Below are 25,915 nucleotides of genomic sequence, written 5' to 3'. Positions count from 1 at the left end.
GTCCATCGCCTCCTTTGCTTTACTTTCTCCATCTGACACCCTGAATATGTTACCTGTGCATTTTTATTGCCAGTCTCCCCAAGATTCTCAGCTCAAGCAAGGTACCCCCAGCACCAGGAGCAGTGAGCTGCCCACTGTTTGCAGTATAAATGAATGAATGAATGAACAGGAAGCCTAACCAGTGAACACCCAAAGAGCTGGGGAGACAGTGGGGATTCAGATCACAGGTGGAGTGCAGAGAGGGGTGGAAAGGAGAATCTGGGATGCGGGAGAGCAAGAAGGAAAAGGCTGGAGAGGTCGATGGGGGGGGGGGACCCTGACACAGTCCTGGCCAGCCCACCACCTGCCTGACCTACTACCTTCTGAGTGGCCCCAAGACCTCCGGTAAATATCGCCTCGAGGTATCGCCACCCCCAGTAAATACTGACCTAGAAGCTGCTACATTCCACCCACCGCAAGGAAAGACACCCACCGGCCTGAGCCCGCACCCCTACATGTGGAGAGGGGATCGATCGGGTCTCACCAAACACCCCCCAAGGCTCACTCTGGGTCCTCAGAGGCCCGGGCCACCCCTACCGTCTTCCACCTGTGACTACTGTCCCTTGACCAGGGTGGCGAAAACCGGAGCTACCACAGACCCTGCCTGTGCTGCTGGCAGATGTCACCAATCAATCCTGCCTTCGTTCCCACATGCGCCAGGCAGCCTTGATGCCTGACTCCGGGCTCCCATGAGACTGGGCAGAGAGACCAGAAGGGGATCTGACCAAGGTCCCCCATGATGCAGCAGCAGAGCCCCCATCCTCCTGACAGCAGGCCATGCTGCACAAGGAGAGGAAGCTGGCTCCCGCCACCCCCACCCCCCGCCCCCGGCCCAATAACCTACAGCCCCGCGGAAAACTGGGGAGGACTTGAGTGGTGCTCCCTACCGCAATCCCTCCAGGATTTGGGTTTAATCCCAAGCACGAGGGCGAGCAAGGAAAGGATTTCGTTTCATTCCTTCAGATGCCCAAGCCTTGGCTGGAGCCCCAGGGCGCAGGAGTGAAGGCGTCGCGTGGCTGCCCAGCCTCTACCAACAAAGCCGTCCTTTATTAAATAGAGATCGTGTTACATTCCATTCAGAGGAGGAAATCGGCCGTGGTGAGGGATGTGTCCAGGTTGGACCCGGGTCCCGAGCAGACTGAGGGGTGCGGAGGGGCCCAGGTCCTGCCCGCCACGCCCCAGTCCTGCGTGCAGGGCTGGGGGAGCTCGGCCCCCGGTTGTCTGAATGGCTGTCTACAGCTGCAAACAGGCCTGGGCATCCCGAGGCCCGTCTGGGTTTTACTCTGGGAGAAAAGTGCCCCTGATCCTTCCAGCGGTGGTGGGGGCAGGGCTCCCTGCAGCATAAGGCTCAGCTGGTGGGGCGGAGGAGGTCAAGAGAGAGGGCTGGGACCCTGATACATCTTAAGAACGTTCGGGGGCCTTTCTCAGGCACATACAGGATGGAATGGAAAACACCGGGGAGGCCATGCCAGCCTCTCCTGGCTCTGCTGCCCCATGGGCACCTGGGACAGCCACACGCTCTCTGGGTCTTTCAGATGGAAAAGCCACCTGGGAATGGGCTGAAGTATGGCCACCAGGGGGAGCTGGTACCCAGGGCTTGGAAACTGGCCGGGGGGCGGGGTGGAGGGGGTACCCTGGAGATCCAGCCAATGAGGCACCGGCAGGCAGCCGCTCCAGGGACCGGCAAGGGGGTGCTGACTGCCCTAAGGGTCCCCTTCCAAGGGCTGAGCCTCTTTGCACGGCTCCAAGCCCTTTGGTCTTTGGTGCTTTCTTAAAAGTCTCCTGGTGGCTGGTAGTGCCACGAGGGAAGAGAGAAGGTCACCTTTCGAGGTCTTGTCCTGGGCTGGACGTTTGGTGCCGGCTCAGGTCTGCCTCCAAGGCCTGGCCATTTGTCCCTCTGTTCAGCTTCTGGCTCAGGGCCGGCTCCAGGACCCCATCTGTTTGTCTGTCCTGGCGCGGGCATTGGCTTCAGCTCAGAGCCCCCCTCCAGGCCTGGGCCGGGCCCTAGGCCTCCTGGGGGAAGAAACCGAGCTTGGCCAGCGACATCTCCTTCCGCAGCCTCGTGATCTCCCAGAACATGGGCTCCGCTGCAGGCAGAGAGGGTGGACAGCTCGGTGACCACTCAGGGTCACTTCAAGCAGATGGCCTGGCCCCTCCCCCAGCTTTGGGTAGGGCAGCTAACTGGGCACCCTAGGGCTCCCCAGTCCCCCAGGACAGATGACCTCAGCGAGTGGCTGGACCTCTTTGAGGTTCCACTGAGGCCTTGCAAACTGCTGAGGGCTGAACACCTGGAAGGGTCGGAGGTGACAGTCACCTCCACAGCCTGTCACGGACATGCATGTACACAGTGCCACACACTTGACAGGCTGCAAATCCTCTCCCACCCCATCTCCCTGGGCTCTCCAGTGACCCTGAGCAGAGAGGGCAGGGCACAGCAGTCAGTCCAGGGCCCTCAGAGCCCATTCCATGGCCTGGCATAATGGGGACAGAAGGACAATGGGTGGACAGAGGCCACCTGGAGGCCACTCTGAGAGGGGGGGGAGATTTACAGGATAGGCCCCGTCAGGTCAGGTCTTGAATGCCAGAAACAAGAACGCTGGCTCCACGGGCCCCCAGGCTGAGGTTTCTGAGCAGGAAAAAGTAACTGGGTCCAGGTGTGGGCGGCCAAGCCCGGGGGTTGGCCCCGCCCCGCCCCGCCCCCCCGCGCGCCACCCCCGATGGCCACCAGGGGGCGCTCACCGTCCTGGCGCACCAGGCCTTGCTGAATGTAGCGGATGTAGGTGAAGAAGTTGCACACGGCTGTGATCTGCGGACAGAGAAGGCAGAGCGTGACCTCGGCTCTCCACTCCCCGCCCAAAAAGAGGTCAGGGCAGATGGGAGAGCAGCCCAGGAAGCCCCGCGTCCCATCTAAGTCAGATAACGCTGGGCTCTAAAGTTATATTAATAGCAGCAATATTACTACTCCTAATTAAACACCATAATTGAAGCATCAATTACAAAATCCTTTCCTTACCCCCAGGTGACATTAAAAAAAAAAAAAAAAAAAAAGCTAGGAGTTCCCATCGTGGCGCAATGGAAACGAATCTAACTAGGAACCATGAGGTTGTGGGTTCATCCCTGGCCTCGCACAGTGGGTTAAGGATCCGGCGTTGCTGTGGCTGTGGTGTAAGCCAGCAGCTGTAGCTCCGATTCGACCCCTAGCCTGGGACCCTCCATATGCCACGGGGGTGGCCCTAAGAAAAAAAATGAAAAGGTAGTGCTAACTAACTAAGCATATGATAATTAAGTACATGTATCAGATGAGGCAGACATGCCTAATCATTCCCATTCTACACGTGGGGAGAACAGAGGCTCCAAGAACGACCTGACAACTGCAGGAGGTCATGGAGCTAATAAGCAGCGGAGCTGGAAAGTGAAACCCGGCAGAGTGCCTGGAATCCACACTCCCCCAAAGGGCGGCTTGCTCTGGATGCTGGAGGCCGGGCCAGCCAGGACTCATCAGGTGTCACTTGTAATGCCAGGAAAGATGAGGGGATCAGAAGCTACTCTTCTGGCTGTCCTGAACCCTCATGCCTGAAGTCCCCAGCCTGGCCTGAGGCCTGCTCTGCGCCAGGTCCTTTGCAGGGCACTGAGGATACCAGTGCTTTGGTGCTCTGCCCAAGCCTCTTCCCCAGGCTGGGGCCCCATCTCCCCATGGCAGAGTGTTGGCAGCTAATGGCTCATAGGTGCCCCCCTGCACCCCCTCCCCCTGCAGACCTCAGCCAACGACTGACTGGCCTCTGGGGTATAGAACCCCTCTTGCCTCAGGTTGGGGTTCACCTGAACACTAGTGTCACTCCCTTGATTAGGTTACATCAAATGACAGAGGTGATGGCTGTCACTCCCGTGATTACTTTTCAACAAGCAAGAAAGTGGCTACCTCAGTCCTTCAACCGCAAGGAACCAACTTCTGCCAACAGGCAGGTGAGCTCCGAGGCAGACTCTGATCTCCAGAAAGGATGCAGCCCCTGACACCCTGACAGCAGCCCGGGAGACCCTGAGCAGAGGACCCATCTGAGTTATGCCAAGACTCCCGACCCAGGGAGACGGGAGATAAAGGGTGCCACTAAGGTTATGATAATTTGTTATACCTCAATAGTGATCAGATGAATACACCTGGCTGGGCTGTGGCCCAAGTCACTCTCTGCCCCTCTCTGGGCCTGTCTCTCTATAGATCGAGGCTGTGCTCTCAGGCCTGGGGCCCAGAGTCCCAGGCCAGCAGCCCTAGGAACCCGGTAACACTGCTACTGGATGACTCACCCTGGCCCGGGAGGATGGCGAGATGTAGTAGTGGCTCTCGGAGTCCCCAAGCCGGATTCGGTGGCGACAGGCACAGACCAGCCCACTCAGGGCACATGTACTAGGGGAAAGCAGAGGGGGCTGTAGGGGCTGGCTGGGGCTCGCCCACCCGGCTCATGCAGGGAAGATGCAGCAGCCAGAAGGAGGCTGGGGTGGGGGGGCAAAAAGACCTCACCGTGGGGGCTGGCATCCTCTCCCCTGGTCCCAGCTTCCCCAAAAGCCTGGAGCCAGACCAAGGAGGAGGAAGTCCCAGAAGTCCCTGGGAGAGGCCTTTAAGCCAAGCTGGATCCCATTCTAAACCTTTCACTTCACTCACGTTGGATAGGAGCTTGGCCAACCCCATGCCAGGTGTACCAAAGCTCCACCCTCTATAGCCCCTAAAAATGGACCCTCTCAGACCAGGTCCCCCCTTCCCCCATCTAAGCAGGAGTCTCTACCCTTCTTCTCCATATTATAGCCAAGGGCTCCTCCAAAAACTCACATCTAGCCCATTATCTTTCCATGCTGCTTTCCTACTGCCTAGGAAATAGTTACGGAGATTCCCAAATAAAATTAGGTTAAATAGGGCTCCTTGGCTGCAGGACTTATCAGAGCCTTTGCTGCCTCTAGGTTCACTGTGACTCCTTGATTCGACCAGGGGACCCTCTTTTCAGGGAATATTTATTTATCAATGATTTTCGAAGTGCCACCCTAGTGGGTTAAAGCCCAAACCGCATTTGAGGCCCTTTACACACACTGGCTCCAAAACCCTCTGTGGCCTGAGCCCCAACTCTGTGCCCACCCACACCACCGCTCTGCTCACCCATCCAGCAGTGTTTCCATTAAGACTGCTTGTCATACTTTCACTCATTCATTTGCCTCTGCCTGAAAGGCCCTTCCCTGCTTGGCAAACTTCTACTCGTCCTTCAAAACCCGGCTCAAATGTCCCCTTGTGACAAGGCTCCCTCCATGGGGCCACAAGCCCTAGTCCCTACCCTTGCTCCATGCAGGCAGGTTTGCTCTGCCTCTAGCCTTGCTCAGTGCCAGCAGCAGAAGCAGAAAGAGGACAAGATGCCAGCGCCAGAGGTGGAACCAATAACTGACATCACTTACGTGTCAATCGGGGCCCGGAACCCACTGTGGGAGAGAGGAGTGGGAGAAGGATGTAAGTCAGGCCAGCCAGGAGCAGGGAGACCCCTGCTGCACGACTAAAGGCAGCAGTTTCTGCCCAGGATGCCTCCTTGCCCTGCATGGGGGCAGCCACTGTCCCTCTCTGGTCAAGGGCCTCTCCCACCCTCGGGTCCCATTCCAGGACCCAGCAGGCAGGCCTGAGGTTCATTGCTCCCTGGCCACCCCTTGGCGGAACCCAAGGCTTTCCCAGGGGGCAGGAAGGGTGCAGGGCGCTAAGCTTACTTGGCTCGGCCACACTCGACGGCGGCCACCTTCACCGCGGGCAGTGTCTGCGAAGCCACGGGCTCGATGGTGAGCGTGTTGTCCTCCACAGCAGCCCGGACCAGGGCCGAGAGCTGCGGCAGAGCAGGGCGGCGGGTGGGGCGGTGAGGGGCTGGCCTCCGGCTGAGGGGCTGAGGGGCTGGGACCCCCCCTCCTTGCCTCCCCCATCCCCTCCGACCTTCTGGCCGCCCTCTGCCCTCCTCACCTCCTGCATGGTGAAGTCCAAGCAGGGGCCCACGTCCTCCCGGTACACCCGTTCCAGGAACGGGCAGGTCTTGTCCAGGGTGGGTGATTCCCTCCAAGCCTGGAACTCTGCAAACAGGGTGGCATCCACCTGGGGAGAGGGTGAGCCGGGCGGAGAGGTCAGGGTGCTGGGGGCCAGCACGGCAGAGACAGGCAGAGAGCCCAAGGAGTGGGGAGCCAGGGAGGCTGCGGGGCAGGCCCCAGCAGGCCAGCAGGCCTGTCCCCTGTGGCCATGCAGGGAGAGTCACGTCCCAAAAAGGAACTTTCTCTTCCCTTTACACCAAAGAATTTAGAACTCAAAAAGTTTCACTTCTGGGTGCGTTTTTCAGTTTCTTGGCTCTAGAGATGACAGACGTGGGCCCCGGGGCCTCCTCCTGAAGCCCCCTCACTGCCTCCTTGAGGACAGGGAGTTGAAGAGTGACACTGGAGGGACCCACAGATGCACGCAGGGACCCACAGGTACACGCAGCGACGGGCACACAGAAGGGAACACACACAGGCCACTCTGGGAGGCGACGCAGTGGCCGCCACTGGGCACATGCAGAGCGAGAGGCTGGGAGGGGGCGGAGGGGGCGGCCCCTCTCTGGAGCCATTACCTGTCGGGAAAAGGAGAGAGAGGTAGCAGAGGTGGGGCCCACGGGCAGCTCCCCAGGCGGGAGCTGCCAGGCCGGCTCGTAGGTGAGGTGGACCGCCTTGCTGGGGACCACGCAGAGGAGCAGGGAGAGAAGTGGGGGCAGCCCGGGCTGGGCCGGCAGGGCAGACAGACAGACAGGTGCACAGAGACAGACAGAGGAAGGTGACGTTAGTGTCCCAGTCGGAAGCTTAGAGCTCAGAAGAGACCCAGGAAGCTGAATCCCATCACAGCCCCCATGGGCGTTCACTGGGTGCAGCACCCATGTCTCAGGAGGCCCCGCTCATAGGAGGAGACTGATGTGCCAACAGGGGACTTTTCTTGCTCAAGAACCCATGGCCAAGGGCATCACAGCCCACTGTCCTGCCTGGACCAGGTACCCCATGGACCCTCCTGAGGGCCAAGCATCTCATATGACAAGGAACCTGCTCAGTGCTTGTCACAGCCAGAGGACACAGAGGCCCAGGGAGGGTAGGACAGGCTCCTGGTCACACAGCGGGGGCCAAGCCGGGTCCCCAGCGGGCACTGCTGCCTGGCTGACAGTGGCACTGTCTCCTTTTATAGTTCCCGCTGTCCCTCACCTCTTTGCCTTCCTTGTCGGGGGTGAGGGCGTGTCCTGCAGCCGGGCACACGGCGGGGCAGAGGGCGCTGCTGGTGCTCTTATGGCGCAAGTGACCCTTGCGGGGTCCAGCCTTGGTGGAGCTGAGCAGCTGCGGGTGGAGCTCGCGGTTGGGAGAGGCTGGTGTGGACGTGATGACCAGTGTCTTCAAGGCTGTCACCTCTGCCTGCAGCATGTCGATCTGGCCGGGACGAGACAGCCATCAAGGTTAGACCAAGGCTGGTGCTGCCACCAGCTGCCAATGCCAGCTCAGGGCAGCCCGCCCTGCACCTAACCCCACTTGTTACCCTTGGAACAGCCTTTGAGGTGGGGGGGTTGAGATACCCATTTTGCTGAGAGGGAAACTGAGGCTCGGAGACGAGCCATGGCCTGGCTGAGGTCGCCCGGGAAGCCAGGGCGCCCCAGGGAAGCCAGTGGCTGAGGGACCCCCAGAAACCAGGAACAGCCCAGCCTGCCCGTTTTGCAGATGGGCAGATGGGCTCCGAGAGGTAAGGCAACTTGCCCAGGCTCACACAGCCAGACTGAGGCTTCTGCTCTGGAAAGGGGGGTATGGCAAGGAGGAAAAGAAATTACAAGGGTCGCAGGATCCTCCTGGCCCCAGAAAGTCCCCAAAAAGGTCTCTATGGTGCAGGAGAGACACAACCGGAGTTCTAAGGAGCTGGGCTCCCACCCCCGAGGTCATCTCAGATACCTCTGCCCCTTGCTTCTGGCCTCGATCTGCCCATCCGCTGCCCCCCACCCCCATGCACTCCAGGCCATGCAAGCGCTGGCCTTGGGTAGCGAAGGCCAGCGCTTGAGGGGTCGGGACTGGGACTGGAGGTCAGGGCTGGCCAGGGCCTCACCTTGCCTCGCGCCTCCTTCAGCTGCTTCTCTGAAGCCGCCTGCTTCATGTTGGCTTCTCGCACCATCTTGTGGGCTTCCTGGGCAAAGAGTGGGCTCTTTGTGAGTGGGGAGGGGGGAGGAGACCACGGACACCCCGCAGCCCCAAGTTTCCCAGCCTGCCCTCGGCCCCCGCACCTCGAATAAGCTGGCCGTCAGCTCCTCCAGCTCCTGCTCCAGCTGCTCCCGCACCTTGGACAGCCGCTCACACTCCTCATCCTTCAGCTTCAGCTCCTGGGGGGCCCAAGGGAGGGGCCCATCAGCCTCCTGGGGACCCACAGCCCTGGCGCTGGGGGAACCAGGCCCACCTGAGCAGGTGCTGTTCTTGGGTCATCTTATGGGGGCCTCAGGGCCCAGCTTGCTTCCTCTGCAACCCTACAGTTTTAGGGTGCATTTTCCTTGGGCTCATAGCATGAGGTTGAACCCCAGCTGTCAGTCTGTTAGAACTCGGGTTTCAGAAATGTCAAGTTTTTTTTTTTGTGGGGTTTTATGGTGTTTTTTTTTTTTTTTTTTTTTTTTTGTCTTTTGTCTTTTTAGGGCCACATGGCATATGGAGGTTCCCAGGCTAGAGGTCTAATTGGAGCTGCAGCTGCCGCCTACACCACAGCCGCAGCAACACCAGATCCTTAACCCACTAAGCAAGGCCAGGGATTGAACCCGCAACGTCACGGTTCCTCATCAGATTGTTTTCACTGCGCCATGATGGGAACTCTGGGGTTTTCTGGTCTTGCTCATAGTATGCCGTTAAGTTCCTGGACCAGTGATCGAACCTATGCCACAGCAGTGACAATGCCGGATCCTTAACCTGCCGAGCCACCAGGAAACTCCAAGACTTCTAAAAGTCACTTAAAAGCACAAGGACTGTCTCTCTTTTGTTTGTGCTGCCCTCATGCCCAGCAGAGGCCTGGCATGCAGATGGCCTTGACAAGTGTGTGACATCTCTGGGCTTTGCGTGAGAGCCCTCGGCTCCCCAGGCAGACCCCTGTCCCCATCCCCCATGCCCACCTTCTGGGCTTTGTGCAGCTCCTCTCTGAGGAACTCTGAGCCCTTCTCGCGGATCTCCATGGAAGAGCTGCGCAGGCGCGACACGTCCAGCTGGGTGGCCGCAGGGCCCTCCTCGCCTTGGGCCTCCTCCCCTGCAGGGGTCTCTGCCAGGCCTCCCGGGGACTCCCTGTGGCTCTTCCAGGGGACCGGGACAGCTTCAAGGGGCGGCCGGTGGCCCTCGTCCGGGTGGGATTGGCTGCCAGGCAAAGAGTAGATACAGGGTGGGGTCCTGAGGCCTGGAGAGCTGAGCCCAGGGACCAGCCCTGGGCAATGCACCTGCCATTCCAGGCCTCAGTCTCCCCATCTGTAAAATGGGCTATCACCGAGGTTGTCCCAGGGCAGAACAACCAAGCACAGGGTCTCCTGGGGGCACAGACAGGACGTGTTCATCTTTATCAGCCACCCTCCAGGACCACAGTAGGTGCTCAGCACACCGCAGGTGTTTGCCCAGAAGATACTGTAAACGCATCAGGGCTGAGCGCCTGCTTCCCCGTCTCTAAAATGGGGACAATCCCAAAGGCTCCATCTCGGAACAAAATAAAGAAAAACAAAACTAAACAAAACGAGAAAAGGAAAAAAAAAAAATAGGGAATTCCCATTGTGATGCAGTGGAAATAAATCCGACTAGGAACCATGAGGTTCTGGGTTCAATCCCTGGCCTCACTTAGTGGGTTAAGGACCCGGCATTGCCCTGAGCTATGGTGTAGGTCGCAGATCTGGTGTGGCTGTGGCTGTGGTGTAGGCTGGCAGCAACAGCTCCGATTTGACCCCTAGCCTGGGAACCTCCTTATGCCACGGGTGCGGCCCTGAAAAGCAAAAAAATTAAAATAATCCATGGCTCAATCTCAAGGGTCACTGCACAGATCAGAGGTGTGCAGAGAACCTTGGCGGACCTCATAGCTTGTTTTTTTTTTTGTCGTTTGTCTTTTTAGGACCGCACTGGCAGCATATGGAGGTTCCCAGGTTAGGGGTCTAATCAGAGCTACAGCTGCCGGCCTACACCACAGCTCACTTCAACACCAGATCTCAGCCGGGTCTGCAACCTACACCACAGCTCATGGCCACGCTGGATCCTTAACCCACTGAGTGAGGCCAGGGATCGAACCTGCAACCTCATGGTTCCTAGTCGGATTCGTTAACCACCGCGCCATGAAGGGAACTCCCCCTTGTTGCTTCTTAATGCAAATTGTATGCAAATTCATGCCATTCAGGGTGGACCAGAGAGGAAGGACTTGGCCAGGGCGGCCAGGGCAACCAGGGCAGGCAGGAAGATTCTGCAAGCGGCCTGGGAAAGGCCGCCCCACTTCCTGCCCTCTGGACTGAGTGGCGGAGCGGTCCCAGCTCTCCGCTGGTCTGCCTTGTGACCTCAAACATCCACTTTGGGTCTCAGGCCTCTCCTCTTCCTGAAGCTGAAGACCCTAGAGATAGAGCGTGGGGTGGGGGTCACGAGCCTCGGCTCTCCCCACCCCCGCCTGACTCCACCCCCCCACCCCCCACTCCGCCCCCAGGACCCTGAAGAGGGAGGGAAGGAGAGGGCTGGGCAGTGGTGTTTGTGCCAAGACAGCACCTCTGGACTTGCGCACTCAGCAAAAGTTGGCGGCTCCTGAGCCAGCAGCTTCTGAGCTGCAGTGGCTGGGCTGAGGGTGGGGGGCTGGGCTGCCGAGAGCTGTGGGGCAGGGGAACAGAGGGGGCTCAGAGGGGCCCGCACAGGAGGGAGGAAAGACGAGGCCAGAGGGGTCAGGAAATTCAGGATTGCAGAGGGGACATGTGTACGACAAGGCTGGGGGCTGTCTTGTCCCTCCTCCCTGTGCTCTGGACCCTGGGGCAGTCACTGAGCAGCCCCCTGAGCCTCAGGGTCCCCTTTGGTTAAGACAAAAGGCACCCGGGACCCCAGCCATGGGCCCACTGCCAACCCGCCTCATGGCCCTGCCCGACTGCTGGGTCCTGCCTCGCTTTGGGGCTTTGATGAATAAAGTGGGAGCACACACCCGTCACTCTGTCAACAGCATTTAGACCAGACAGGGACCTTTCTTTCCTTTTTTTTTAAGGGCCACACCTGCAACATATGGAGGGTCCCAGGCTAGGGGTAGAATCGAGCCACAGCTGCCAGCCCATATCACAGCCACAGCCACGCCAGATCTGAACCGCATCTGCGACCTACACCAAAACTCATGGCAGTGCCAGATCCTTAACCCACTGAGCCAGGCCAGGGATCCAACCCATGGCCTCATGGATCCTAGTTGGGCTTGTGACCGCTGAGCTACAATGGGAGCCCCCAGAATTTTAAATAAGATAACATGGGACGGACACCCGTGTGTCCCCCGGATGCCATCGCCTCAGGCCCGTAAGCCTCAGGGACTCCCTCGCCAACAAGACCCCCCGAACAAAGTAACTTTCATAGGCTGCAGGTTTGTCCCTAAAAAAGACAAACAAACAAAACAAAACAAACTCTCGACAAGAGTTCCCTTGTGGCGCAGTAGGTTAAGGATCCAGCATGGACGTGGCTCAGGTTGCTACTGTGGCACAGGTTCAATCCCCGACCTAGGAACGTCCACATGCTGGGCGAGGCCAAAAAAATCAAAAATCAAAAATCAAACTCTCAACAGCATCCTTGGTATGGTCCCCGTCCTACAGATGAGGGATGGAATCTCAGAGAGGTGATGGGACTTGCCCAGGGTCACACAGCTAGTTGGTGGTGGCCGGGTCTTCAGCCCAGGCCCAAGTCTCCCCAGGTAGAATCTGCCTCGGGATCAAGGGCTGCTGGACCCAGGGACACCCAGGAGGCTCCTCCTTGGCTGTGCTAGGGACATGTGCCCCAATTCCAGCCCAAACTGGTTTCTCAGCCTCTGCCCAGGCCCAGAAACTGCCACCCAGAGAGGGAGGGCCAGGGCTGCAGGAGCTGTGGCTGAGAGCACAGCCACGTGGGCAGGGCCGGGTCCATGCCAGGCTCCCACCTGCGATCCACATGTGGCCCCTGGGAAGGTCACCAAAATTTTCTCAACCTGCTTCTGTACCTGCACCTGGGGGTAAAGCCCTAAAAATCAAAGAGTTGGAGTTCCCGTCCTGGCACAGTGGAAATGAAATGAATCCAACTAGGAACCATGAGGTTGGGAGTTTGATCCCTGGCCTTGCTCAGTGGGTTAAGGATTCACCGTTGCTGTGGCTGTGGTGTAGGCCAGAGGCTACAGCTCCGATTCAACCCCTAGCCTGGGAGCCTCCATAGGCTATGGGTGTGGCCCTAAAAAGGACAAAAAAAAAAGAATCAAGAAGTCGCTGGATAAGGAGTAGGGTAAAGAGGGGGCTATCCACAGCCACCCTCACCGTGCCTGCCCAGGCTGTGTCCTCCAACTGAAATGGGGGGCCCACGGGAGAGCCTAGAGGCCTAGCCCCATTTTTTTTTTTTTTTTTTTTTTTTTTTTTTAGGGTTGCACCCATGGCAAATGGAAGTTCCCAGGCCAGGGGTTGCATGGGAGCTGCAGCCGCCGGCCTACACCAAGTCACAGCCTCGCCAGATCTGAGCCTCATCTGCAACCTACACCACAGCCCACGACAACACCAGATCCTTAACCCACCGAGCGAGGGACCCAACCCAAGTCCTCCTGGATACTAGTTGGGTTCATTACCACTGAACCACGAAGGGAACTCTTTTTTTAAGGCAGCCCCACCTCCTCAGTTGAGAGGGAGTCCACGGTCACTCAAGCTTGGTGGGGACCCCACCTCGGCGCCACCCACTACAATAGAATGAGTAAGAACGGTGGCCAAGGGCAGGCAGGGGGAGACTCAGAGGCACAGCACAGGGCACAGGGCAGTATCCCAGGTCTCAGACATCTAGCTCCACAGCAGGGACCACCCGGGCGTTGCCTGGTGGGGATTGGGGGGCATAAGACTGCCGGCCACAGCGAAAGGCCACAGCAAAAGGCTAACTCTCCTGCCAGTCCCAGGGGCAGGGCTGGGGGTGTGGCCAGACAGCCCCCCATCACTTCCCCAGCAGGCTCTCACTTTAGCCCACTGCTGCGGCGGCGATGGGGCCCTATTGTGCAGCCAGAGGAAACGGTGGTCCAGGGTGGCCCGACAGTCTCCGATACCCTCCCCCTGATGCCAGTGGAAAAGCCCAAGGAGCAAATCCTCAGGGCAGAAAGCATGCAAACAGCAGGACCACCCCGTGGTCACCAGGGGAGCAGGCGCCAGAGAGAAAGGAGGTTCCACCAGGCACAGGGCGGGAAGCTGGGATCTGCGGACCCTCCCCAGAGGCCAGCTCCTGTGACTCAGTGTTCAGATGAAAGAGGGTCCCCAGGGCCCTCGGCCACCCAAGGCGAAAGCGGCTCTTTTCCACACGTTAGGCTTCCAGACCAGCACGCCTGTGGCGGTGAGGACTCAGCCCTTGGCAAGCACGGGTTACCACTCACGTTCAGCTCTGCCTCTCTCCCCACCCAGTCCAGGTCCGCGGCCCCCTGTGCAAACCTTTCCATCCCCAGTTCCCTGCAGAAACAGAGTTCGGTGTCCAGGACACCTGTAGGAGCCACTGGGAAGGGGTTTAACTCCAGGGGCAGGAGATGGAAAGAGGCAAGGTCAGAGGTCAATGGGAACAGCCAACATGCCCCATCCTGAAGCCAGCTCCACTGCCTAGAGCCCAGGGCAGTTCATACAGGAAGGGCCTTGCTGGGTCACTTCCCCAGGAAATGCACAAGGTGGGGGGAGGCAGGAACCGCAATCCTGGCTCCCCAGGCCTGCCTAGGAAGGCCAGCAGGGCTTTTCTCCCCATCCACAAAAACTGGCAAATGAGGGAGTTCCCGTTGTGGCTCAGTGGGTTAAGAACCTGACACAGAATCCCTGAGGATTCAGGTTCAATCTCAGATTTAAAAAGACTATTTCTGGGGAGTTCCTGTCGTGGCGCAGTGGTTAACAAATTCAACTAGGAACCATAAGGTTGCGGGTTCGATCCCTGCCCTTGCTCAGTGGGTTAACGATCCGGCATTGCCATGAGCTGTGGTGTAAGTTGCAGATGCGGCTTGGATCCCACGTTGCTGTGGCTCTGGTGTAGGCTGGTGGCTACAGCTCTGATTAGACCCCTAGCCTGGGAACCTCCCATATGCTGCGGGAGCGGTCCAAGAAATGGCAAAAAGACAAAAAAATAAATAAATAATAATTTAAAAATTAAAAAATAAAAAGGCTATTTCCGGAGCTTCCGTCATGGCTCAGTGGAAACGAATTTGACTTGTATCCATGAGGATGCAGGTTCGATCCCTGGCCTCGCTCAGTGGGTTAAGGATCCACGGTTGCCGTGAGCTGTGGTGTAGGTCGCAGACGCAGCTCGGATCCCACATTGCTGTAGCTGTGGTGTAGACCAGCAGCTATAGCTTCAATTTGACCCCTGGCCTGGAAACTTCCAGATGCCTCGAATGCAGCTCTAAAAAGAAAAAGAAAAAAAAAAAAAAAAAAAAGACAAAATGAGGGCCACCCCTGGATTCTAAGGTCCCCAGTCACCCAGTAACCCCCAGCAGGGCCAAGGTAGGGTCCCATATACCTCTTCCCAGCCCTGGCCCATCCCGCTTCCCACGGGGTCCTTCTGCCCTCAAACCCCCTCCCCTCCAGCCCACCACAGCCCAGGTCACTCTTTGACTTAAAGATCCCCCCTGCCCTCTGCGCACAGGCACAATGGGTTCGCTAAGCAAGCAGGGGAGGACTCAGCAAGTCAACACTGAAAACCAGGGAAAGGAGAGGGCTGGGGGCTCACACTGGACCCTCACCCTCAGCCTGGAGCCACCAAGCCCAAGCTCCGGGACTGCCGCAGCTGGTCGAGTCTGCAGGAACCCCGCCCGACCCAGAGCCTGGCTCCAGAATAGCCTCAGCACAGGGGCCCAGTTCAGCATTGCTCAGGGCTTCCTGGGCAGACCAGCAAGCCCTGAGGACACTGAGGCTGACGGCCAAGTGACTCTGGTCCCGGGGCCAAGGGGGTCCCAGGAAAGGTTTCATATATTGGCTCCCCGACCAACCTGCAAGCCCAGCCAGGCTCGGCCTACAGAGAATGGCCACGTCTTCGGCTCCACACCCACCAACACATCATTGATTCCCAAGCTCTGCTCACATCCCCGCCAGCCCACTGTTCCACAAACTCCACGGATGTCACGATGGACAGACAGGGAGATCCTCTGCCAGGATTTGTTTGTTTGTTTTTGTTTGTTTTTGTTTTTAGGGCCCCACCCACAGCATATGGAAGTTCCTAGGCTAGGGGCTGAATTGGAGCTGCAGCTGCCAGCCTAACACCACAGCTCACAGCAATGCCTGATCTTTAACCCACTGAGTGAGGCCAGGGATCAAACCCACATCCTCATGGATACTAGTCAGGTTCTTAACCTGCTGAGCCACACTGGAAACCCCCCCAGCCCAGTTTTGTTTGTTTGGCTTGGTTTGGTTTTGGCCATGCCTGCAGCATAGGGAAGTTCTAAAACCAGGGATCAAACCCGTGCCATAGCAGTGACAGCCATAGCGATGACAACACTGGGTCTTTCATCTGCTGAGACACCAAGGACTGATCTCCCAGCCCGGTATGAGGTACCCGAGGCTCAGAGAGGGATGGCAACCTGGCTGGAACATACAGCAGGGGAAGTGGGGGGGGGGGACTGAACCAGAGGCCAGGCACTAATGTGTCATGTGAACTGTCACCCAGAAAAGTCAGGCCCGGAGGAGAGGGGATGAATGGTGGTTTCGGAGAAGTGAAGCAGGATGCAGATGGGGTTTGAGGAAGTTTGAGACAGTGCCCAAGTGGTGGCGGGGGTGGTGGGGTTCCAGACAAGGTGGCTATTCTAGCCAGGCAGGCTCTGGGCTAGGAGGGGACATGCAGAGGGAACGCACGCAGAGGGAACACAGAGGGACAAAAGATGTGGGGGGGGGCGATTATGGGAGGACCATGGACTGTGCCACAAGAGAAGTTCCCGTTGTGGCACAGCGGAAACAAATCCGACTAGCAACCGTGAAGTTGCAGGTTCGATCCCTGGACTCGCTCAGTAGGTTAAGGATTGGCATTGCTGTAGCTGTGGTGTAAGGCAGCAGCTGTAGCTCCAATTTGACCCCTAGCCAGGGAACCTCCATATGCCTTGGGTGTGGCCCTAAAAAGCAAAAAAAAAAAAAAAAAGCAAAAAAAAAAAAAAGCAAAGAAAAGAAAAGAAAAAAAGGAGTTCCCATTGTGGCACAGTGGAAACGAATCTGACTAGGAACCGTGAAGTTTCGGGTTCGATCCCTGGCCTTGCTCAGTGGTTTAAGGATCTGGCGTTGCCATGAGCTGTGATGTAGGTCACAGATGGGGCTCAGATCTGGTGTTGCTGTGGCTCTGGTGTAGGCCGGCGGCTACAGCTCCGATTCGACCCCTAGCCTGGGAACCTCCATATGCTGCGTGTGCGGCCCTAAAAAGCAAAAAAACAAAAAAAAAACCCCAAGGACTGTAAGAACAGTGGTGCCCATGACAGGAATGAGGAACTGAGAGGGGGGTCTTTCAGGGACAGGAAGGCAGGAAGCTGAGGCATTTGGGAAGTGGTGGCTGAGGCAGGAGGCGCCAGCCCCAAGGGAGCAGCTGCGGCCTGGATGAGGGGAAGGACAGAGAGCCAGCCTGGAGACCTGAACAGAAGGGGTGGAGGGGAGGGTTCCAGAAGAATGGGACAATGGTGTCATACATGGCAAGAGAAGAATGCCAGAGACCCCAGGGGTAGGAGAGGGAGGGCCTGGACCACTCCAGGAAGGGGGAAGCAGGTGTGCGCAGGAGGGCAGCAGCCGTGCCTGGTAGAACGTGGGACAAGATGGGAAGGAGGGCAGGAGCAGCTTCGAGGATGCTAGGCAGCGAGGTCAGAACACCTGAGGCAGGTGGACCGGCCCAAGCCTCTCCCTGTCATAGCCCCAGGCCTGCCAGCCCAGCCCAGCTCTGATGAGAGAATCCAGCCCTGTGTCCATGTGTCCACTGGGAGCCTGCACAAGGGCTGAGGGGGTAGCAGGCTCCCTCCTCTACTGGGGCAGAGCAGGGCACACTTCACATGCCTCACGTCTGCCTGTTTAGTCCTAGAAGATTTTTTTTTTTTTTTTTTTGTCTTTTTAGGGCTGCACTTGCAGCTTATGGACGTTCCCAGGCGAGGCTAGTGGTTGAATCGGAGCTGCAGCTGCCGGCCTACACCACAGCCACAGCAACGTGGGATCTGAGCTGTGTCTGTGACCTACACCACAGCTCAGGGCAATGCCAGATTCTTCACCCACTGAGCGAGGCCAGGATCCAACCCGCACCCTCATGGATGCTAGCTGGGTTCTTAACCCGCTCAGCCACAATGGAAGATTCGGACACCCCAAGACCTCAAACATCCCTCACATACCCAGTGAGCACATGTCACGTGCCAGACACCCCACCCGTCCTGACTCACCCAATCTGCACAGATTCAGCAGGAATATCATTGAGCCCCCGACCTCACAGTATAATTCATTTTGCTTCCCCCCTCCTCTACCCTTTTGGGCACAAATCTTGTGCCAATGTCGGGACAGTCTAGGTCAAGCTGGACTCTCATGAGAATCTGAGCCCACAGAGAGATGTGCTGCTTAAGGAACAGCAGGAGCGCTATCTCCGCCCTTCAAGGTGGAGGGGAAGGTAGTTAAATCATGGAGGGCTTCCAAGCGGAGGAGGTGACAGTGAAAGTTGCACCACCCCTTTCCCCTGCTCTCTGATCCTGGATCTCCTAGGCCAGATTGCAGACGCCGGTTCAGAGCCTGTAGTTCACTGTGATTTAGACCTCACAGATCCAAGCCCCTTAGGGGTAGCCAAGGCCCAAGAGCAGTTGGTGACTTTCTCCAGATCACACAGCCCATCTGGAAGCCCTGGAGCTCCCCCGCATCCTGCCTGCAGCAAAGATACAGCTCCCCATCCCTGGGAGGTCAGGGTGGTCTCTCATTCCCCCACAATCCATCCATCAAACCTGTCCCTCCCTGAAGACAGGTATGGTCAGTCCCATCCATCAGAAGAGAAAACTGAGACAGAGAGACAGAGAGGTTACACCAATGTCACGTGGCCACTTCGTGGCAGAAAACTAGCCAAGAACCCAAACTCTGGCCTTTGCTGTCTAAGTCTCGAGTGCCCAGCACTGTGTTAGCAGCAGAAGTACCCAAGTCACCGTCCTTGCCCCATCACCTTGGAGCTGGCTTGGCACCCAAGACTATGGAACATGGGACCCGGTGGGAGATGGGGAGGAGAGCAGCCTGGTTTGGGGGGAGCCCCCTCTAGGTCCTGATTTCAGGGCCCACACTCAAGAGTCCCAAGGAAGAGCGTCCACCCAAGCGACTGCAGGGTCCTGCCACTGCCACCCACCCCAGGGAACAGCCCTGGGTCCAGGGCCAAGAAGGTGAACTGGCACCACGACCTGGGCCATTAACAGAGCAAGCACCCAAGAGACATCGCTCAGTTGTCTTCCAGATGAAGAAAGCAAGCCCCAGAGACATCCAAGGCTTAGCCAGGGTCACCCCCACCCCCCACCCCTCCTGGTCTAGGAGCCAGGATCCCAAGTATGCACTTGCCCAGAGCTGTCACAGCAGCTGTCAGTTACCTGGGCAAGTGTGACCCAAACAGCGTCCCTCCCAGATGCCGCTGGGGTCTGGGTATGCGCCTAGGACACCAGGCCCCAGTGGGTGCTGGCAGCTTGGCCCCTGATCCTTCAATCCCTGCCTCCAACAGCCAAGTGAGGGGTCCCTGAAAAGGCAGTGCTCAAGGTAACCCCCACACTCTGCCTCTCATTCCACGGATGTCCGGCTTCTCATGCTGCCCCTCGTGCTTTCCATCTGCATTTATGGAGCACCTACTGTGTGCGCTGCACCTAGTGAAGCCCCGCAGGATCCAATGAAGTCACAGTGAGGATCAAGTGGGGGTCGGCTTGGCAGCTGGGTCCATCCAGAAGGACCTCTCTGATCCTGTCCTTAAAGCGAGTATCTAGGAGTTCCCGTCGTGGCGCAGCGAAAACAAATCCCGCTAGGAACCATGAAGTTGCGGGTTCAATCCCTGGCCTCGCTCAGTGGGTTAAGGATCCGGTGTTGCCGTGAGCTCTGGTATAGGTCGCAGACGCAGCTCGGATCTGGCGTGGCTGTGGTGTAGGGTGGCAGCTGTAGCTCCGATTAGACCCCCAGCCTGGAAACCTCCATATGTCGCGGATGCGGCCCTAAAAAGCAAAAAAATAAAAACAAAAATAAAGTGCGTATCTATCTACCGGCAGCTCCCAGACCTGTCTGTCCGGCTCTGGCCTGGACCACTCCCACCACGCAATCTGGCACATTTTACCTAGAGGCCCAGAGAAGTGAGGCCGTACTCTCAAGATCACACAGCAACTCGGTGGCCGGGTTTTGCCCGGGTGCTCCCAACACCAGGAGTCACAAGCTTCCTGCGCAAGCTCCTCAGACACAGTTAACCCCAGGCAGGATGGCCCTAACCTCCCCAGGTGTCACGCACCCACTTCAACCACCTTCTCCCTACACTCACTCCCCTTGCCCCAGGGCGGTGATTCCAAGAGAATCCAAGCTCTGCTTAACTCTCTCCCTTCACACCTCGCCCCTACCGGGAGCCCATTCTCTCAGCAAGCAGCCCCTGATGGGGTGGGGTGGATCCCCCATCCCTCCCCTAGCGTCTCAGCTCAAGCTTCGCTAGGTGCCAAGAAGGAAAGTGGATCCAGCCTGCTGCAGAACTGCAGCGGGCCAGCCTCCCCACTGGGGCTTCTCTCATTCCCCCAGCTGGGGCTGGGAGGAGCCCAGTCCTGGGACCACCCATCTGGCCCAGTTCTTAAAGGAATACAATTCACCCCCACTCCGGCCACATCTCCAGGACCTGGTTTTTCCAGGGTTTACCCTGCTCGACTCCAGAAGACCGTATAGCTTTTCTGCACATTACAGGGGAAGGGTCCCACACCTGGTCCGCCAGGGACTGGGACGGCCCCCTGAGAATGAATAGCTACGGGTCCTGGAGCCACTAGCCCAGGGCCCAGAGTCTGCACTGACTGGCCCCCCTCCAGGCTGCGGGGAGCTCCCACCCCACATCTGTGAACCCAGCAGGCTCCAGGAGCCCTCAATCGAAGTTCTCCAACTTGCAAGCGAATCGGGCAGAAACCCAGCGCCCCTCCCCACTTCCCCAAAGGCACTGCTCTTCAAGGGTTCACCCAGTCTCGGGGTGGGGGTGTGGGGGGGGTCCCTCCTCTAAGTGAATGAATATCCCAGACTTACTCTGGCTTGCATGCCTCTCCCCGCCCCCTCAACCTCACTTGGGCTCCGGACGAGCGAGGAGTTGGCGCTGTCACCTCCGGACGGTCTGCAGTCCACCTTTTACACTCGCTGCCCCCGGAGAGACCCCCGAGCCCTCGGAGTGTCCTTCCAGCCCCAGGTGCGAATCAGTTCGTCAGTCTTCCCGCTAGAACGCGGGCAGGGATGGGGGCGCAGAGGCCCTCCTGGTGGGGGTACACACCCGGCAGGGAACCCGCCCCCCCCCCCCCCGCCAACGTCCCACCCCCGGAGGCAGCCGCAGACCCGGCGCCGACCTACCCGCTCCACATCCCGGCGCCTCGGGGCTCCCGGGCGTCGGTCCCCCGCGCTGCCGCCGCCACCGCCGCCGCCGCCGCCGCGATCTCCCCTCGCCGTCCCCGCCCGCAGCCGACTCCGCCCCGGGCCCGCCGGGCTGCCCCGCCGCCTGTCAGTCCGGCCCGCTCCCTGCCGGTCTGTGCGGCCCTGGCTTGCGCCCCGGTCCCGGGTCCGGCAGCGACCCTGCCCTCGGCGGGTCACGTGGCCGAGGGGTGGCCCGAGGACACGTGCCCGGCCCCGCCCCTCCGGCGGCCGACGCGGAGCTCGCGCGCGCTCCCGGCCCAGCCGGCTCCAGGCCGCCCGCCCGGGACGGTGCGGCGGCCCGCGTGGGGGAGGAGCCGGTCCCCATCCTGCCGCGACCCGCGCGACGCTCCGATGCTCCAGCTCCCTTCCAGGCACCCGCCCGCCCAGCGCAGGTCAGCGCAGCACCCTCCCAGGGCCACCCCTGCTCAAGAACCCACAATGGCTCCAGGCTCTCAGCTCCCTGATTCGTCGCGGACTGTCACTGAAGGCCGGCAGACACCCTACCACCCCCTGACCCGGCCCTCTGGCCATCACTCCTTCCCTGGGCTCCCTGCTCTGCGCCAGTCTCTGCGCCACATCCTTCCCCGTGAGAAGGGGGGCTGACCCCCAAACAAGTGTTCTCTCTCCTCCTGGGAGCTTATCCTGAGAGAGGCTCCACCTTTGGCCCAAGTCTCCAACCCCAGCCTTCCTTCCCCACCGTACCCCGCCAAATCAGGGCCTCCCCTCTTGCTCTGAGCAGACACCCCGCATCCCTGATTTGGGACATGCACTCTCCTGCCCCAACACACACACACACACACACACACACACACACACAGCCCTGTCAAGTCCCACAACTTCTACCAAATCACTCCCTGAATGGTCTTCTGTGTCCTTCAGCCGTTCTGTCCCTCTGTCACCTATCCTGAGCCCTGATCATTAGGGTCCGTTTCAACCTGGGAATGCTCCAGTGAGAGCATAATCCCACTTCTCTCCTGCCAGGGACCAGGGCTTCCACCGTCCAGGTCCAGAGGAAGCCTGGGAGGCTGGGAGGAGGTACTTCCTTCCCTTCCAGATGCTGCTAGAACTCAGGGCACTACCTACCCTCAGACTCAGGCTTGAGGTTGGGGTCTTCGTTTCAGCGCACATATTTCATTCAGGCATGCATTCAGCTACCCCTTCTGAGCGCACAATCTGGGGGCCCTATAGGCTGGCGAGCCAAAGGAAACTGCATAGACAGAGGCTCTGTCCTCCTGGGGCTCCAGCATGGTGGGGAGATGTGGCTGGGGGACTTACTCAAGGACCTCAACTTCCAGGGCCACTGCTTGCCCAGGGCACACACTGCTATGTGAATGGGGACTGTTCAAAATAGAGACCAGTGCTCCTTTTCTAGGTGGGCACGGCTCACGCTAAGCCACGGGGCTTGGTGAGTGGAGGGCAAGCCAGATTTGATGCCTTGCTCACATGCATGCTGCCTTGGCTGGCGCCTTGTGCAGTGAACAACCTGGGCAGCCCTCCATGAGGGCCTGTTCATTCTGCCCAGACCTCCAAACCTCCCATGCCCTTTCACTCTGCAGGGCAATCATTTCCACAACTGTGGTTTCCCAAGGGCAGGGACCAGCTCTTCCTTGGAGCTGAGTTTCTCCACCCACCGCAGTCCTGCCCAGGGTCTGGCCCAGAGAAGCTGTCATTACACGTTTGTTGACGAATCTGTCACCAAATAAGTCTTGAGCAACTGTGGTCTTCCTGGACCTTGCTCACTATTTAGGGGACTGTGGAACGGATGACACAAAAGCAGCTCGGGACAGGACGCTTACCCTCCAAGTCTTCACAAGCCCAGGCAGGTGATAAGACCTGGTCCAAGTCGTGGTAACCCCGACTGGTGAGAGATAAGGAGTGGAGGGAGTGTCAGCCCTGGAGGGCTGGTGGCCTGGGGAGGCCCTTGAGCAAGGCTTCGAAGGACAAGTGTGGGGTCACTGTCACCACCCCAGTGACTAGCCTGAAATACCCCATGATCTCAGCATCTGCTTCCTGTGGACTCCCAAGGCCTCACTAGCTCGTCTCATAGCCCCGTGAGCTCTGTTTCTGAGATGAAAAGGATGGGCTCCCGAGAGGTTAAGGAATCTGCCCAATGTCGCCCAGCCAAGGATGCTGAAGCTGAGACTCCTCACACCTGTTTTCTGAAACATCAGACAGCCCAGAAACCAGAGGGCTCTCCGGAAACAGGAGCTGCGTACTGTCAGGCAATAAGGGGAGACTACAAGGTGCCTGGCCTCCAGATGGGGAGGGAAAAATAAAATGTGTGCCCTCTGCCTCCCAACCAACCACTCTTCTCCCCAACCCCACCCCCACCCCCGCACCCTGCAGCTCCTATACCCAGCCTGGCAGCCTGGGCCACAGACCCATCCAGGAGACTGCCTGCTTGGATGACTCCTGATTCTGAACTTCAGTTCCCTGTGTGACCCGGGATGAGTGTCTTGCCCTCTCTGAGCCTCAGATGCTACATGCCTCTAAGTTGGGCAGGACAGCCAGGGCCACTCCTGGTGCTGGCCTTGGAGGAGGCTCGTGACACCCCTCCTAGCCAGTCCTCTCTGGAGCCCGGCTTCTCACCCTTCCCCCAGTGCCCCTGCAGAGTTGGCAAGGCTCCCAGTGCCACCCTGTTTCCCAGGTCCCTAGCTCACCTGTCTGTGTCCCAGAGCTGCTCTCCCAAGTTCCCCTCAAGTGCAGGGCCCAGACCTGATGGAGCGTAGCGGACAGTCCCTGAGCTCATTGCCAAGAACACAGGGCACTTTCCTCGGGCAGGGCACTCGGCATACTCCTTAGCCGGGTCCATGGCTGGAGGGCCGGACCGAGGGTCCCTCTGGAGACAGCCAGGCGGGGAAGTGGCAGGAGCCTTCTCTCCACCCCCTGGCTGAGACTCGCACTAACCTTTGCTATCTCTGAGGAGCAGCGGCCTGGGAGGGAGGCGCCTCCCAGACAGGCCTCTATCTCCTTCAACCAAGTAATTATTAACTCCAGTGGCTCAGCGGGCAGCAGAGATGCTGAGGCCCTCCTTCCTGGGCTCTGAGCCAGGGAAGGTGAGATAGACACCACGAGGGGAAGTGAGACACGTCCTCCGCTTGCCCAAGGCCCCCAGCTTTTACCAGGCCCATGGACGGGGCTGCCTGTCCCCTCCGGCCCAGGTCAGCCGGCTGGAAAAAGCCTGTCCAGCCCTGGCCCCTGTCACTGGCTGACTATGTGGCCTCGGGCAGGGCCTCCCTGTGGTCCTTGGCCTCAATATCCCCTTAAGGCTTTTAACCACCAACAAAAAGAGACCAGTCAGGAGTTTCCTGGTGGCTCAGTAGGTTAAGGATTTGGAATTGTCATTGCTAAGGGGCAGGTTTGACCCCTGGCCTGGGAACTTCTGCATGCAGCAGGTGAGGCCTCAGGGGGAAAAAAAAAGAGAGAGAGAGAGAGACCAGCTGGTGTAGCAGACTCCACGGACCTGGAGTTAGACAGGCTGGATCTGACCCCACTCCCAAACCGTGACCCTTTGGGCATGTTAACCTCTCTGGGCCTCCGTTTTCCCAACTGTAAAATGGAATCTCACCCTCTAAGGCACATCAGGCCAGCTGCTGATGCCCAGACATGCCCTCCATCCCTCCCCTTTCTCTTTCCTCACACTGCCCCCTCTCTGCAGCCTCCACCTCCCTCTGAGAACATTCATGCCACCTCCTCCAGGAAGCCCTCCCCCATGGACCGCTTCTTCCTCTGCAGGCACTGGGCTGGCGACAGACACGTGGTCCATCTTGGGTCATGAAGGTCACTGTCACGACAATGACAGTCCCCATGGCACCATCAGACCTGAGTGACCTGTGGGCCAGGGCTGGCCCCCACTCATCACCCCATCGTCGGTGCCTGGCCCGCGGGCCTCAACACAATGCACCCAAGGGGTGGTTTGAATGCTCCATTCTATCTCCTTTGGCCTGAATTCCAATCAAGTTCAGCCCTTCCCTGGCTTTGGGACCTTGGGCAAGTCACTTAACCTCTCTGGGCCTCAGTCCCCACCACTGTACCATGGGACCGATCTGGTACCATTCGGGAGGTAGCATCCATGGCAGACACCACGCTTCCTGTCCCCTTCTCCCTGGCCTTCTCTCTTCTTTCCTGTCCGCCTCTGAGTTCCCGCTGGGAGAAGCTGCCAGTTCCTGACCAGGCGTCACACCCCGCCAGCCCTGCGGATAACAATATCTCCCACTCAGGCTTTGGGCTTCGAAGCTCTCAGCCTAATGCAAACCAGATGCTGGTCTCTTTCCTGGCAGTGAATTTTCCATGGCCTGCTCCCACCCTCTTCCTGTTTTTGCTCCTCACTGATCCCTCTGCTAAATCCTCCTGGTGCCTCTACCTTCCTCTGCAGGGCAACCTCTGGGCCCACCTGGAAACCATTTATGAAAAACAGGATGTGTGCGTGGGGGGGGTGGGTCCTCGCCCATCGCCCTGACACGGTGACAGGAGGGGAAGGGGCTCAGCCTGACTTGGATGACGGGAGTGTGCAGGCCACGGTCCCTCGGAGGGGACCTCTTGGAGGGGAAACTGAGTCAGAGTGGTTCCGGGGGCTGTCTAGAAATCCTTGCTCCGTTCTGGGCATTTAGGCACAGCTGGGACGGCATGGGGAGCTCTGAGAACCTTGTCCCTGGCTGCAACTGCGGAAAATCAGAACCAGAAGAGGCCCAGGCCCCTCCTGTTGCAGGTGAGGAAACTGAGGCTCATCCAGGATCACCAGTGAGTCAGCGCCAAGAGGCAGCCGGGTCTGGGGCCTCTTGCCAGCACCTCTCAGGCTGCAATCTCGGTGTCATTCCGGAGCCTGCCCTTCCCCCGCCACCACACGGAGCCCAGTCACGAGGGGATGCTCACAGGGCCGCCGGCACCCGCTGCCCAGCCACCGCCTGGCCCGCGGCAGCTGCCGCGCACATCTGGCCCAGCAGACCCGGATCCTTCCCATCAGGGGCCGGCACTCAGAAGGGACGTCTTGGGCAAGCCCAGGAGGGCAGGTTGGGGTGCCCCCTTCCTTTCTCCTCTGGCCACGTGAACCCCCTCTGGGCATGCAGGGCCGGCCCTCTGAGCAAGGAGGC

The 25,915-nt window shown here is 58.8% G+C and overlaps 1 protein-coding gene across 2 annotated transcripts; it reads right to left on the bottom strand.

Moving 5' to 3' along the window:
• Nucleotides 1,057–23,711, bottom strand: RAB3IL1 (RAB3A interacting protein like 1). 2 transcript variants are annotated; one of them, XM_021082922.1, is made up of 11 exons: nucleotides 23,486–23,711; nucleotides 9,186–9,420; nucleotides 8,319–8,414; nucleotides 8,144–8,221; nucleotides 7,264–7,482; nucleotides 6,014–6,142; nucleotides 5,770–5,882; nucleotides 5,470–5,493; nucleotides 4,339–4,438; nucleotides 2,779–2,845; nucleotides 1,057–2,126 (listed from the first exon to the last, which is right to left on the bottom strand). In XM_021082922.1, exons 1-11 carry the CDS (start codon nucleotides 23,635–23,637, stop codon nucleotides 2,044–2,046), a joined length of 1,296 nt encoding a protein of 431 aa, XP_020938581.1. In that variant the 5' UTR covers nucleotides 23,638–23,711; the 3' UTR covers nucleotides 1,057–2,043. The 2 variants fall into 2 exon arrangements, with proteins under 2 accessions (XP_020938581.1, XP_020938582.1); XM_021082923.1 differs by lacking the exon at nucleotides 23,486–23,711 and adding an exon at nucleotides 20,766–20,994.

This window comes from Sus scrofa, chromosome 2 (genome assembly GCF_000003025.6).
Source record: "Sus scrofa isolate TJ Tabasco breed Duroc chromosome 2, Sscrofa11.1, whole genome shotgun sequence".
NCBI lineage: Eukaryota > Metazoa > Chordata > Mammalia > Artiodactyla > Suidae > Sus > Sus scrofa.
This window is presented reverse-complemented; position numbering and strand designations above follow the sequence as displayed.